We start from the raw sequence: 15,887 nt of genomic DNA, 5'->3' as shown, positions 1-15,887 counted from the left end.
TCAAGTTCTACACGCCGCTGCTCCCACCTGACAGTCGCGCTCTCCTCCTGAGTCCCTGTCCTGACAGCTAAGACATGCTGCCGCCGGACTGAGCGGCAGCGTGTCTCACAGAGAAGCGGGTGGGCCGGAGCAAACGGCTTTGCGGGCCTTATACGGCCCGCGGGCCGGAGGTTCCCCACCCCTGGGCTAGAGAGTGTGAGTCTGGAACATGAACATTGAGGATTTTGTGGGCCAAGGAGAGGACCTCACACCAAAGTGGCTGTGTCACGGGACAACCCAAAAAAACAGGAAAGATATCCCCCGGCTGGGAGTAATTCCACCAACAATATTTTGACTAGGAGGGCCTCATCTTATGGAGCTTGATTGCAGTAAAATACAACATATGTAGTGACTTAAAATGCATCTCCAAGTGATTGTAACATTTAGAAAAAGGTGAGCCTTAAGATATTACGACTCTCATTGCTGGGACACGAATGTCACTTGGAGATCCATTTCCCACTGTAGCTGTGCTTTGGTTTTATCAATAGGTAGATTTTTCCAAAGGAAGTAGTTTTTAAAATCGTATAGCACCTCTAGAATTGCCTGTCAACATTTTAGAAAAAATAGCAGTTGGGGAAGGACTCAAAACGCTTATCTTGAGCATGCTAGAAACCCAATGGCTAATGCGCAGGAAAGTAAACAATTCCCCAGGGGGCAAATGACAATGCATCTGGAGGTGAGAGAAAGAGAGAATAGAGTTAATACATAATACATCAGCAATTTTAGTGATTTCACATGCCTGCAACACAGAGATCTGTAAGCCAGGAATCAAGCGGGAAATAATCACCATGGAAAGATTATGCGAGGGCAGTGCCATGGTTTTTAGATGTCATCCCAAACTCTAAGGAAGTCTAAAATAGCTATCGGAGAATTTGGCAAAAGCGGGTGGATTAATTTAGGGTCCAAATCTTCTCAAACAAAGGAAAGTGTGGCATCAGAGGACTTTCCAGATCCACCAAAGGTTTCACTGTGGGAGGTAGGGCCCTGTCACTTATTGCACTACTGGTAGACAGATAAGTTAGAGACAGACAGACCTCCTAAACGTTTGGACCTTGCTAAGCATTGATAACCTACTTGCATAGTCTTGCTTTTCCAAATATTTCAGGATTTGTCTATGTATCTGAGTAAAATAACATTTGGGGACTAGATATGGAATGGTGCGAAACAAATATATACATTTTGGTAAAACCAACATCTTAAATTCTGCCAGTCTACCCAGCCAGGAGATCTCAAAGCCGAGACAACTTTTGAAAAGTTCAGCAATATGAGCCAGAATGGGGATGTAATTATTCTCCCCAAAAAGTCGACTCACTATTTGGTATATTTATACTTAGAAGAGAGTCTTTCTTCCAGTGATATTTATAATGATTTAAGACGGGTTAACGTTATACATAGAATATAAAAAGACAATGTCTTGGTTTTGGTAGTATTCGGTTTATACATGGAGGCTGCACAATAACGCTCAATAACTCTACACAATTTGGCCAAGGAGGTCCCTGGGCTGGTGACAAGTAGTAACACATTATCAGCAAATAAACACAACTTACAGTATGGGTATATGAGGCCACAGTAATACCTGGAAAAGACACCAAGTTACATATAGTAGCAGCAAAGGGCTAAATTGCCAGTATGTACATTAAAGGTGATAGAGGGCACCTCAATCTTGTACTGTTCAAAACAGGAAAAGAAAGGCATAGGAAACCGTTTCTCAACCCTCTAGCAGTAGGGTTGCTTTACAATGCCGAAATTGAAAACAGTATTGCTCCTTGTAATTTAAAAGTAGTCTAAATGGCGGTAAGAAATTTTCAGTTCAAGTGGTCAAACACCTTCTCAGCGTCTAGAGAGAGGAGAAATTACTCCTGCTTTCATCTCAACAACAGCTCAAAAACAGTCAAAAACTCTGCTGGTATTGTTGGAGACCTGCTGGCCTTGGACAAAGCACACCTGATCTGGATGAATGAGTTGAGGAATCAAGGAAGAAAGGTTATTTGCTATCAACTTAACATAATTTGACATCAGTATTGAGAAGAGCAATGAGTCTATAATTGTGGTATAACGAGGTGTCGTTCCCTGGTTTAGGTATGGTTATGATCTGGGCTTCTAACATTTCAGCGGGGAAAGAGACACTTTCAGTAGCAAGAGTGGTGAGTGTAGGAGCTATGGGGGTTATTCAGAGTTGTTAGCAAACCAAAAAAGTTAGCAATTGGGCAAAACCATGTTGCACTGCAGGTGGGGTAGATGTAATGTGCAAAGAGATTGAGTGAGTTATATAGTTTCTGTGCAGGGTAAATACTGGCTGATTTATTTGTACACTGCAATATAGATTTCAGTTTGGACACACACCACCCAAATCTAAATCTCTCTGCACATGTTACATATGCTCCTCCTGCAGTGCAACATGGTTTTGCCCATTTGCTAACTTTTTTGGTTTGCTAACACCTCTGAATAACCCCCTATGGGGGTAATTCAGACCTGATCGCTCACTAGTGTTTTTTGCAGCGCTGCGATCAGGTCAGAACTACGCATGCACCGCAATGTGCAGGCGCGTCGCATGGGTACAAAGAGGATCGCCGCTCAGCTATGGGTTTGTGCGAAAAAATCCATTCGCACGGGCGAACGCACGGAGATTGACAGGAAGAAGCCGCTTCTGGGTGGTAACTGACCGTTTTCAGGGAGTGGTTGGAAAAACGCAGGCGTGTCCAAGCGTTTGCAGGGAGGGTTCCTGATGTCAATTTCCGGTCCCGGACAGGCTGAAGTGATCGCAGTGGCTGAGTAAGTCCTGGGCTGCGCAGAGACTGCACAAGATCTGTTTGTACAGCTCTGCTACACATGCGTGCGCACACTTGCAAAGCAAAAATACACTCCCCTATGGACGATGACTATTTGTTCACAGTAGTGCAAAAAAACCCTAGCGAGCGATCAGGTCTGAATTAGGTCCCATGTCCAAAGCAAAGTGTTTTTAAAATTATTGGTGAATCTATCAGGGCCAGGTGCCTTCACTGAGGCAGTGACCTAATAAAGTCAAGGATCTCATCATCTGACCACGGGGCATTGAGGACTTTTAAATCATCTGTCAATTTAAGAAGCTGTTGAGTCTCTAAAACAGAGGAAATGGAAGTGTCCGTGGGTTGTGAGGTATCACTGTCTGTACTCAAATTATATTGTTTCGTGTAATAAAGAGCAAATGTGTCAGTTACAGCTGAAGGATTTAAGCAATGGCTGCCCATCTGGAGAGTGAATTACTTTAATCCTATTCCTGGTCATTGTATGGTGTTTTTTAACTTACTCTGAAGCACTACCTAATAAGGAGTTAGGAGGGTCTGGATTTTACAGATCTTACAGCATAACTTTAGTTCTAAGGAGACCTTAAATGTATGAACAACCTATTATGGACTCTTTAAATTCAGTAAGAATGTTTAAGGTGTCTGTGGCTATATGGGTAATGTAGTCTATGTAGGTTTGCTTTATCTTCTCACTGTGTAGCTCTTTGGAATGCATTAATGCTTTAGAAATAAAGTAACAATTATATTAATCTAAGTCATGAAATAACAACACAGTGTACAGTGCAAATCCTAGAGTTTCTAAAGAAATGTTTTTCATAGGAAGGAGGCTTTGAAGAAAGTCTTATCCCAAAGGAATTTTACATTGTGAAGAATAAAGGAGTATTGGGGTTGGAATATTATGAAGAGTGAGTACTTTTTTTTTTTTTAAATCAGTTTTTTATTTTTAATCCGTAATTGCTGTGTATTATGAACATATATGTTTAACTATGTTTTCAATTAGTAAGATTTGTGTTTTTCAGTGCAGTCTGTGGCAGAGGCGTCACTAGGGTTGGTGTCACCCGGTGTGGTAACTCATGGTGTCACCCCCCATGGACCTCCTCCCCTATCACACTACACGGAATCCTGGCAGGGGGTGGTGATGGGGCGTCAACGCACCTTTTGAGGGATGTGGTCCGGACAGCGCAGACGTTTCCAGACCATTTGTGGGGTGGACCGCGGCAGCTGCATGACGGCACACGCAGCTACTGTGATCCAAAAGATGGCGGCCCGGTGACTGCATTCACATCTAGGCTGTGGAGGCAGAGGGCTAACCTTAAAATGCAAGCGCATCTCCGTATAGCAATGCGCTCGCATATTAGCGGGGAAGGCGGACCCAGCATGCGGGCGGCCTTGCCCTGTGCTGTTAGGCCCCCCTCATGCTAGAGAAAGCAACACCCATACCATGTCACACAGAAGCACCCATACTACACTCAAACTGCACCCATACTACATTTCACAGCAGCACCCATACTACACTCGCACAGCACCCATACTACGCTCACACAGCAGCACCCATACTACGTCACACAGCACTCATACTACGCTCACACAGTAGCACCCATATTACGCTCACACAGCACCCATACTACGTTCACACAGCAGCACCCATACTACGCTCACACAGCACCCATAGTACATAGCACCCATACTACGCTCACACAGCAGCACCCATACTACGTCACACAGCACCCATACTACACTCAGACAGTAGCACCCATACTACGCTCACACAGCAGCACCCATACTACGCTCACACAGCAGCACCCATAACACCCATACTACGTCACACAGCAGCACCCATACTATGCTCACACAGCAGCACCCATACTACACAGCACCCATACTACGTCACACAGGAGCACCCATACTACGTCACACAGGAGCACCCATACTACACAGCAGTGACAGCACCCATACTACGTCACACAGTACCCATACTACACAGCACCCATACTACGTCACACAACATCCCAACTACACAGCACCCATACTACAGTCACACAGTGGCACCCATACTACACTCACACAGCCCTAATTTGCTCCCCCCCAGCACTCAGTAACCCAACAATTTGTATATCCAAATGCCCATTAACACATTCATTCTGCTCATAGTGGAGCATTTATAGAAATTACCTGGCATCATGCAGCAGCAGCAGCTCCTTCCTCCTGTAGTATAGTCTGGGGGGTGGAGCTTGTGAGTGTCAGGCCCCGAGTGAGGAGAGAGTGGAATCTGGAGGAGAGGGGAGGGGCGGCCAGTGCACTGCCTGCACGGCTCTGTGGCTGCAGCCTGCTGATCTATTTCACTGACAGGTGAGAGTGTCGGGCTTTAGGAGGCGGGGCCTAGGAGGAGGGGGTGTGGTCGAGGAGGGGGTGTGGTCGCAGCCGTGGAGTGGTCCAGGCTTTGTCACGTCAGGGGATGGGGGTGCCTGCGTGTGAGTGTGCAGGTCGTTTTGGTGTCACCCTATTGAAGGGTGACACCCGGGTGCGGGCCGCACCCCCCGCACCCACCTCATGACGCCACTGGTCTGTGGGACATCCTGAAGCTTCATGAGACTAACAGACAGAGAGGGGAGGGTTTGCAAATCCCACCACTACATTTCCCTTCAGCACACTAAAAAATGACCTGTAACCATACCTGAACCTATCTGGTAATAGAAATTCAGAGAATTAGTTTACACATGTGTTATGCACACCAGTGCCTGCAGGAAAGTACTGGTGTCAGAACTGTTATGCACTCCAGTGCCTGCAGGAATGTACTGGTGTTTGAACAGTTATGCAAAACAAATGGACTCACAGACAGACTGGGGAATATGACATAACGTACACAGAAGGTGATAGGGTAACAAAATACACACAAGGTGAACAGAGAAGCCCAGAGGCTAAGGAACTGGGTATCTCCCTTGTATTAGAACTGCTCAGATGGGAAAAGCAAGATGTTGTGTTTTAATACGTAGAGCACCCGAAATGCTGTTGCTAAGGGCAACAGCAAAACCCTAAAGGGTTACCAACGGGTGTGGCAGTAAACTCCTTGGTCAGAGATGGAATGATAGACACAAGGAGAGTCTCCACAATCCTAATTCTCACTTGCAGTGCACAGGTTCAGCTTACTGCCACTAAACTGACCCCTGACACCTAGCACAGTGAGACAGGATTAGACAGGCAAGTCTTAGAATACAGCCGCAAACTTGCTAAGTTCACAGAGTAGTAACAGAACCCCAGCAAGCTAAACGACTGACTCCAGTCTTACTGCTAGGTCTGGATTGGCAGAGTGTAATACCAAATCCCCAGGCCTATTTGCAGTAAGCAACAAACAAATACAAAGCTACACAGCACTGGTTAACTTTCAGGAACTGACTAACCAACAAAGATTCAGCAGCATCTGCTTACCCTGAGAAGAGGCCTTATAAAGCAGGTGCTGTCCACGCCCCACTCAGACCTCACAGACTGTGAGCACAAAAACCAGCACCGGATCCCCTGCCGTGCACAGAGCCTATAACCACTGCACAGCAAAAGACCCGAACCGGAGTATCAGCTGCGCTCAGGTTACTCCGCTAGCACTTGTCTCCCGGTTGCCATGACGACGTGGCAGCACAGGGCAGGAGACCCTAACAACATGTTTGCAAACACATGTTTAAGCTGCTGCGCCACTTCACGGCTTCTCCGATGTCAGCAGTCCTAGCACTACATAATGGCAGTGCCCACATAGGGCCATGTAATTTGTCACAGTAGGCCTCATGATAAAGGCTATTACTAAAACACATCCAGACAGAGAGCTAAGTTACCTAGGAACCACCCCCAGGATCTCCCATTGGCACTACAAGGAACAGCATGCCTTCCAAATACTGCTCCCATTCAACGCCTCCCGCACACAAGCAGACAAACAATGGTAAATGCTCGATCATTCCTGGAGATAATTATGTTTCAGGTGCTGGAAAGGGGGAGGGGTCACAGACAAACAGACAGAGGGGGGAGGGGTTGCAAATCCCACCACTACATTTCCCTTCAGCACACTAAAAAATTACCTGTAACCATACCTGAACCTATCTGGTAATAGAAATTCAGATAATTAGTTTAAACTAATTCTCTGAATTTCTATTACCAGATAGGTTCAGGTATGGTTATAGGTAATTTTTTTAGTGTGCTGAAGGGAAATGTAGTGGTGGGATTTGCAACCCCTCCCCTCTCTGTCTGTTTGTCTGTGACCCCTCCCCCTTTCCAGCACCTGAAACATAATTATCTCCAGGAATGATCGAGCATTTACCATTGTTTGTCTGCTTCATGAGACTAAACATCTTTCATAGGTAATATTCTATAACTAATCTTACCTTTAAGAAACAGAAGGCACTTGTGCTCCTTTGACAAAAAAAATAAAAAAAATACATATTAGACTTAATAATACATCTGAATCAGCTTAATGTTCAACACAGTCCATTGTCTACTTGGCACATGCATTAAGCAAGAACCATCCATCTTGCCCTACTGTCCAGTGATGTAACTCCAAGAGACTACCAGTTGACAGCTATGGTACGGTGCCAGTGGGGGGTACCGAGAAGGAAACTACTGGCATCTTTAGTCCTGCGCCACACATGACCTGTAGCATAAAAGCACTGCAAGGCTATTTGCACACAGGGTGTCCACTTTCCTGACCTGTGGAAGTTCCGCAAGTAATAAAGCTAAAGCGGGGTACACACTTAGAGATGTGTGGTGCTGAGCGATCTAGCACAGACCGCTCAGCACACATCTCTCCCCCCGCTTAGGACGATGTGTGCTGAGCAGAGGGGGGCGGGAAAGACGCTCACTTCACACGGCGGTGAAGTGAGCGACCTGACTAGATTGTGCCTGCATGCAGAACCGGTGATAACGATGATCTGGAACCGGTGATAACGATGCAAGGCTGCTATGGGCATACACGGAGAGATCAGTGCTTAATTTCTAAGAAATCTAGTCAGATTGCTTAGAAATTAAGCATGGATCTCTCCGTGCGTACCCCCTTAAGTCGGTCATGTGATAGGGACTCTAATATTGTCTCCAGGTGCTAGGACTGAATTTCCTACACCGAAGCACAATGTCAAAAATGTGAAAGACATCTCTGATATACCAGGAATGTAACTCGCAGGAACAGTAGTTATCACTACCACTGTCCCTGCAAGTTAACTTTAGTACATGGTGGGGATGTGATGATGATTAGGGTTTACATCCTTACCCAGGGGCGGAAGTTCATACCAGCTGCCTTGTGACAAAATAGTAACTTCGGCATGCACATGTGCTGATGTCTGTTTGCACATTTGCAGTAGCGCAACTAAGGGGGCAAAGGAGGAAGTAATGTGATCATATTACTTATCAGTGGTCACCAGGGTTGGCTCCTATTGGAGCACATGTCCCAGCAACTAATCATTAATACATCTGAAAGAATAAAGATTTCTTATTGCAGCTAATTGTGGTGATAATGAATCTTTATTTTCAGGTGCTGGCAGCAAATTATAATTTCTCCTACGTCCTAGAGGATGCAGGGGTTCCAAAAAGACCATGGGGTATAGACGGGATCCGCAGGAAACATGGGCACACTATAAGACTTTGAATGGGTGTGAACTGGCTCCTCCCTCTATGCCCCTCCTCCAGACCTCAGTTAGACTCTGTGCCTAGAGGAGACTGGACACACACTAGGGGAGCTCTCCTGAGTTTCTCTGAAAAGACTATATGTTAGGTTTCTTATTTTCAGGGAGACCTGTTGGCTACAGGCTCCCTCCTTCATGGGAATGAGGGGAGAGAAGCAGACCTACTTCTTCTGAGTTCAAAGGCTCTGCTTCTTAGGCTACTGGACACCATTAGCTCCAGAGGGTTCGATCACTTGGTTCGCCTAGCTGCCTGTTCCCGGAGCCACGCCGTCACCCCCCTCACAGAGCCAGAAGAAAGAAGCCGGGTGAGTATTAGAAGAACAGAAGACTTCAGTGACGGCAGAAGACTTCAGAGTCTCGGAGGTAACGCGCAGCGGTCGCGCTGCGTGCCATTGCTCCCACATACCAACGGCACTACAAGGATGCAGGGCGCAGGGGGGCGCCCTGGGCAGCAATATACCTCACAGTTTAACCCTGGCAAAGATGTATACAGTGCATAAGCACTGTATACGGACCCCCGCCAGTATAAAACTGTAAAAAGATAGCAGGGCTGAAGAGCGCCGAGAAGGGGGCGTGGCTTAGCCCTCACAACTCTGTACAGCGCCATTTTCTCCTCACAGAGATGCTGGGCCCGCCAAAACACCTAACAGTGTAAACTGAGGGGGGGAAGGGAGGGGCACAGTTATGTAGTGCAATTATAGGTTCACCATGAGGCACTATAGATATATGTATATAATGTGCGTGTGTACACAGAGTTGGTTAGAGTTTTCTGTGGTTTCCCTGTCAGAAATCTGCCCATGTTAGCAATGCTGGTGGGTGTTTAGTACACGTGTGTCGACATGTGTGAGTGATCTACCGCAAACAGATATGGGTATCCCTCTGTCGGCAGTGCCGACTCCAGATGGTACTTGATTCATGATATTAAGTGTCAGCATGTCAGTAGTGGTAAGCTTTGCCAAAGTAAGCACTGTTTGGGGAACACAGAAGTATGTGGGTGACCCTGTCGGAACCAACTATGATGACTGGGTGTAAAAATATATAAGAAACCTATACCTGTAGGTATATATATATATGGTACGTTGCAGTGGGCTGTAGCTCGAGCACAGACGTGATAGTATTTTGTGGGGGCGTCCTAGTGAAATTAGGTATATGTTTCTCTCAGATCCCTCATGGGGCACAAGAATGTTATTTTGCCCAGTCACTACTCCCTGTCGTCGACACGAGTACTATGTCCTATGATGGCCATAATGTTTCCTAATTCGAACCGCAACATTGGCATTCAGTAGAAGTTCATACACATTCAGAACACATAAATGTCACTAGGGACCCTGATGTTCCTGACAGATTATATATATATATATATATATATATATACATACATATATATATATATATATATATATGTGTATATATGTGTATTTAAATGTGTATGGTTATACAGGTTGAGTATCCCTTATCCAAAATGCTTGGGACCAGAGGTATTTTGGATATGGGATTTTTCCGTATTTTGGAATAATTGCATACCATAATGAGATATCATGGTGATGGGACCTAATTATAAGCACAGAATGCATTTATGTTACATATACACCTTATACACACAGCCAGTAGGTTATTTTAGCCAGTATTTTTTATAACTTTGTGCATTAAACAAAGTGTGTCTACATTCACACAATTCATTAATGTTTCATATACACCTTATACACACAGCCTGAAGGTCATTTAATACAATATTTTTAATAACTTTGTGTATTAAATAAAGTTTGTGTACAGTGAGCCATCAAAAAACAAAGGTTTCACTATTTCACTCTCACTCAACAAATTCCGTATTTCGGAATATTCCGTATTTCGGAATATTTGGATATGGGATACTCAACCTGTATTACAATTTATTATGAATGCTGAAGTAAAGTTATTCTTTCTCATGTGCTGGTCGCTCTGTTGATAAAGCTCTAGGTCAGCCGTGACAAGATGGTCTCGAATCCTCACGAGGAGTCCGAGTATTTATTCTTCTCCCGCCGTTGATAGAATAAAGTGAATGTCTACCCCTGATCTACACGGGGCCCTGTCACCAAGGATCGTATACAGGAAGCTAAATTATAATTTTAATTATATGCTTTGATGATATTTGCATTACATGCGCATGGGGTTGTACTTGGATTCAAAGATGGTCGGTTACCTTGTTATCCGATATAATTACCCTGGGGAGAAATGGGATATTCCTTGTGTCTTATCTAGAACATTGCAGCATGCTGCCGTGCGACTACAAGATGCACTGACTCCAAGAAATACTGGGGCATCTTCCCTATGAAGGGATAATCTGGTTAGGGGATGGCTTGGTTAAGTGGATCTCGGCAGATACCACTGGTATGTCTACCGTCCTGAGCTATGTTCCCTCACAACGGTTGGTGACGCATTTTTTGTGGGATGCAGTCATTTTGACCGGTTGGATACCGTTTTGTTTTCCCATTCTTTGCAGGTAGAGGAAGTTGAAAAGGTAAGAGGTCTGCGGCCTTTTCAAGTTCGCAGAGCAAGATATCGTCCTCTGTTTCTACCACGTCCACCGCAGATCGCTGGGTCTATCTTGCTGGAGCCCTCACCGGTGGGAACTCGTCTAATACTCCTCAGTCAGTCCTGGAATGGACTTGACACAGTGGGTTAAGAATACAGTCCATAGGGGGACATACTCGAGTTTCCAGATGATTCCCCTCGCTGATTTTTAAAATAGATCTTACCGATTCTTCTATGGACGGAGAGGTAGTAGGCGACGCCATACAAGGCTTGGTTCAGGATAAGGACATTGTCCTGCTGTCCCTGTCATAAAAAAAAAAAAAGGAATAAGCTGTTATTCAGGCTTTTTCGTGCTTCTGAGACCGGACAGCTCGGTCAGAACAATCCCCAAAAGATTTCGTCTTAAGAAGTTAGAACTACAAGTTGGAATCTCTCAGGGCAGGGATTTCCGACCTGTAAAAGAAGAAAGAGGTTTTAAGTGCGGTGTCATCCGCGTTAAATTTACCTATTTTTGCTATTCAGGATTGTTATTGCCAGTTCACCAGAGTGATGGTGGTATGATGGTTTCCTTCTACAGCAAGAGCCATTATTTTTCTGTACTGAGACGCTCTCCTGACTACGGCAAGGTCAAGAAACAAATGGTAAAATTCGTTGTTTCTCTCTGACAGATCTTCGTCACAAAGAATCGCTGTTGATCCCAACGACGCTGAGGTCGGAGTTGGGAATAAGTTTGGATACTCATCGGTTAAGAGTTTGTTTTTTCCTGTGGAAAGAGATCTGATGATCCAGAGTCGGATCAGGTTTGCAACAGTGTAAACCCGTCGATACCTATCGTTGATGCGGAAGATGGTTACGGCCTACAAGGCCATTCGGTGAGCAGGTCAAATGCCAGGGTGGTTTTGCGGGACCAGTTGGACATATGGTCCGGGTCTTACCTGCACATGCACCGGTAAATATTCCTGTTTTACAGGACCAGGATATCTCTCCTGTGGTGGCTTCATAGTTCTCACCTCCTACAGGGACGATGGTTCGGGATCCAGGATTAGATCCTGGTGTCCATGGATACAAGTCTCCGAGGCTGGGGAGCAGTTTTTCCAAGGGAAGAATTCCCAAGGGGAAAGGTCAAGCCGAAAAGCTTGCCTGCAATAAGCATTCTTGGATTAAGAACTATTTACAACGGAACATCTTCTTCATGTTCTGCCGTCTTAATTCTGTCGGACGACTAAACAGCAGTGGCGTAAGTAAGCCACTAGGGCGGAATGAGGAGCAGAGCGGAAATGGTGGAAGCCACAAAAGTTTCCAATGAGTGGAAAGGCAGGTAAACACTCTATTATAGGTCGTCGTTCCGGGTGATGACAACGGAGAAATAGACTTCCTCAGCACGATCTTCATCCAGGAGAGTGGGGTCTTCATCAAGAAGTTCACAGAAATGACAAGTCTTTGGGGAATTTCTCGATTAGACGTGAGGGCGTTTTTTCGCCTCAACAGGATACTTAGGGGATGTTGGTCCACGCCAAGGGACACTTAAGCTATAGCAGTGGACCCCCTCGTGACACCTTGGGTGTTTCAGTCGATCTATGTGTTCTCTCCACTTTCACTCTTTCCGAAGGTGATAACCATAAGGAAAACAAAGATTCAGGTGATCCTCATTGTTCCGGTCTAGCCAAGGAGGGCTTGGTATCCAGATCTTCAAGACTTACTCAGAAGATCCCTGGCCTCTTCCTCTAAGAGTGGTCCTGTTACAGCAAGGACAGGGCGTGTACCAAGATTTACCGGGGCTGCGTTTGACGGCTTGGCGGTTGAACGCCATATCCTGGCCCGAAAGGGTATTGCCGGTAAAGTCATTTCCACATTGCTTCAGGCTAGTAAAGGAGTAACGGCGAATATTTACCACCGTTTTTGGAGGAAGTATGTGTCTTGGTGCGAATCCAAGAAGGCTCCTACGGAAGAATTTCGGCTGGGTCGTTTTCTCCATTTTTTTCCATGCAGGTGTGGATGCAGGCCTAAGGCTAGGCTCCATTAAAGTGCAGGTTTCGGCCTTATCAATTTAAAAAAAAGAAAAAGAATGGGCCACCTTTCCAAAAGTTCGGACTTTCGTGAAAGGAGTGCTGCACTTCCAACCTCCATTTGTGCCCCCGGAGGCACCATGGGACCTTAATGTGGTGTTGCAGTTTCTTATGTCACACTGGTTGTAACCTTTACGTAAGGTAAAAAGTTCTCTCTTGAAAAGTGGTCAGGCTATTGGCATTGGCGTCCGCAAGGCGGGTGTCAGAATTGGCGGCTTTGCCTCACAAGAGCCCTCTTTAATCTTCCTTGTGGATAGAGAGGAATTGAGAAATTGGCAACAGTTTCTGCCTAAAGTGTTTTCTGCGTTTTCACAGGAACCAACCTATTGTGGTGCCTGGGGCTGCTTAAGCCTTGGCTGATTCGAGGTCTCTTGTGGTAGTCAGAGCTTTGAATATTTGAGTCGCCAGAACGGATCAGATTGGGGAAACAGAGGCTCTGTTTATCCTGTATGCTCCCAACAAAATTGGGGCTCCTGCTTCTAAGCAGACTATTGCACGCTGGATCTGTGATACGATTCGGCAGGCTCATTCTACGGCTGGATTGCCGTTACCAAAGTCGGTGAAGGCCCATTCTACCAGGAAGGTGGGCTCTTCTTGGGCGGATGCCCGTGGAGTCTCGGCGGTTCAACTTTGCCGAGCGGCTACTTGGTCGGGTTCAAAAATTTTTCCTAAGTTCTACAAGTTTGATACCCTGGCTGATGAGGGCCTCAGGTTGCTCAATCGGTGCTGCAGAGTTGTCCGCAGTCTCCCGCCCGGTCTGGAGCTTTGGTATAAACCCCATGGTCTTTTTGGAACCCCAGCATCCTCTAGGATGTAGGAGAAAATAGGATTTTAATACCTACCGGTAAATCCTTTTCTCTTAGTCCGTAGAGGATGCTGGACGCGCGTCCCAGTGCATACTGTATCTGCAGCTATTGGTTGTCGTTACACTCATGTAGTGTTTCTTTGCAGTCAAGTCTGTTGCTGCAGTTATTCGTGCCATGACATGCGATATGTGATTATCGGTCATGATACACACAAGTTGTGTTACGTTTTCGGTCAGCATTTTGCTGTATGGTTTTTCCATGCCGTCAGCTGGTGTTCTATTGAATGCCACGTTCTGCGGCATGTTTGAGGTGTGAGCTGGTATGACACTCACCGTGTTTAAACAATAAATTCTTTCCTCTAAATGCCCGTCTCTCTGGGCACAGTTTTCTAACTGAGGTCTGGAGGAGGGGCATAGAGGGAGGAGCCAGTTCACACCCATTCAAAGTCTTATAGTGTGCCCATGTTTCCTGCGGATCCCGTCTATACCCCATGATCTTTTTGGAACCCCAGCATCCTCTACGGACTAAGAGAAAAGGATTTACCGGTAGGTATTAAAATCCTATTAAATAGAGCCCTACGGGTTTGTTTTTGTTTGTTTTTTAAAATTAGCTTTTTATTAAAGAGATTATAACATATGAGGGGAAGGAGAGGGATACAGAAAAAAGAAGGAAAGGGAATTGGGGGAAGGGGTCAATATAATACTGATACAGACAAGGTTACTCTGTACTCTTTCCACACAGGTCCACATTAACATTAGACATAGGTTTATACATTCCAGTACATAATAGTTAGTCAATATATAAACGTAGGGTATAACATCAGCATAACATCAGCATAACATCATCAACACAGCAACAAAGGCCCACAACGAGTCGACAGGAACTAACGGTACAGAGGGTCTATCACACTAAGGTATGAGACCTATACGTAAGCCAGGATAACCAGCGGAGAAGGTGGCTTGATGATAGAGGGGAATAGGGTACACCTGCTGCTTCAAATTCATAATGGGACTGGATGACGGCTTCAACCGCTGCTATAGTGGGGATACGGGATGTGCGCCAGTTTTGTGCGGTCAGGAGTTTACTTGATATTAAGATGTGGCCCATCAAATATCGATCATTTGGCGGGAAATCACCTTGAAACAGATGGAGTAAGGCTAATTCAGGGTGGACCAAAAAACATGTAACAACGTTCTGACATTGCTACAATTACGCCAGCACATATTGGAGATGGATGGCCAAATGGTATGGAGCCTTGATGGGGTTAAATAGAGGCGGTGCAGAAACTTATAGAAATGCTCTATGTGAGACATACATTTAGATAAATGGAAACAAGTATGGAAAACCCCCTGCCAATCCTCATCAGTAATCGTGCTTGTGAGATCGTTTTCCCACTTAACAAGGGAGGTTAATTTCGTGGGAGAATGTAGGCCAATAAGGAAATTATACCACCTTGTTATACCACCCTTATTATCAACTCTAGCAACTAATTCTCACAAATATTAGGTATTGAGGAAGCTCTATGGGGCGATATTGTGGTGCTGTATAACCAGTCACGTAATTGTAAGTATTTATAAAAGTCCCTAGAGGAAAGGGAAAATTGAGTTTGAAGTTGGCTATAAGGCAGTAGAATACCATCTGTGGTAGCCCCACCAAGCGCAAGCCGGCCGTGAGATACCCAGACGTTCAATTTTAAGTCTGGGATCAGGAAGGCAATGCCAACTAACGACAGGCTGGTGGATGGAAGAGAGGTATCATCCATTTTAGACACCAGTTCCAATCAAACCTTTTGTGATGATAGCACCACCATAGAATGGGTAAGAAGATGTAAACCCTCTGACTCTGGAAGCCATAGTACATCCGTTATGGGAAACGGAGAAATTAAGCCTTTTTCCAAAAGAACCCATGATTTAGGATTGTCCTCTATCGTCCATGCACCCAACGGGGAGAGAATACTTACTAACTGATATGGGCGGATATTCGGGAACCCCAAACCACCCGCCTTTTTGGAAGTGACATCGTACTATG

At 45.4% G+C, this 15,887-nt stretch overlaps 1 protein-coding gene across 5 annotated transcripts in view; it reads left to right on the top strand.

Moving 5' to 3' along the window:
• Nucleotides 1-15,887, top strand: part of AXDND1 (axonemal dynein light chain domain containing 1) — a 254,349-nt gene that overhangs the window by 131,269 nt on the left and 107,193 nt on the right. For 4 of the 5 annotated variants that reach the window (XM_063939813.1, XM_063939814.1, XM_063939815.1 and 1 more), the window contains one exon: nt 3,642-3,727. In XM_063939813.1, the coding sequence (XP_063795883.1) occupies nt 3,642-3,727 (86 nt within the window). Of the gene's footprint in view, nt 1-3,108; nt 3,175-3,641; nt 3,728-15,887 lie in introns of those variants that run through there. The other variant, XM_063939816.1, reaches the window with a different exon arrangement.

Source organism: Pseudophryne corroboree, chromosome 9 (assembly GCF_028390025.1).
Source record: "Pseudophryne corroboree isolate aPseCor3 chromosome 9, aPseCor3.hap2, whole genome shotgun sequence".
Lineage (NCBI taxonomy): Eukaryota > Metazoa > Chordata > Amphibia > Anura > Myobatrachidae > Pseudophryne > Pseudophryne corroboree.
The sequence above is the reverse complement of the archived record's forward strand: the minus strand, read 5'-3'. Positions and strand labels throughout refer to the sequence as shown.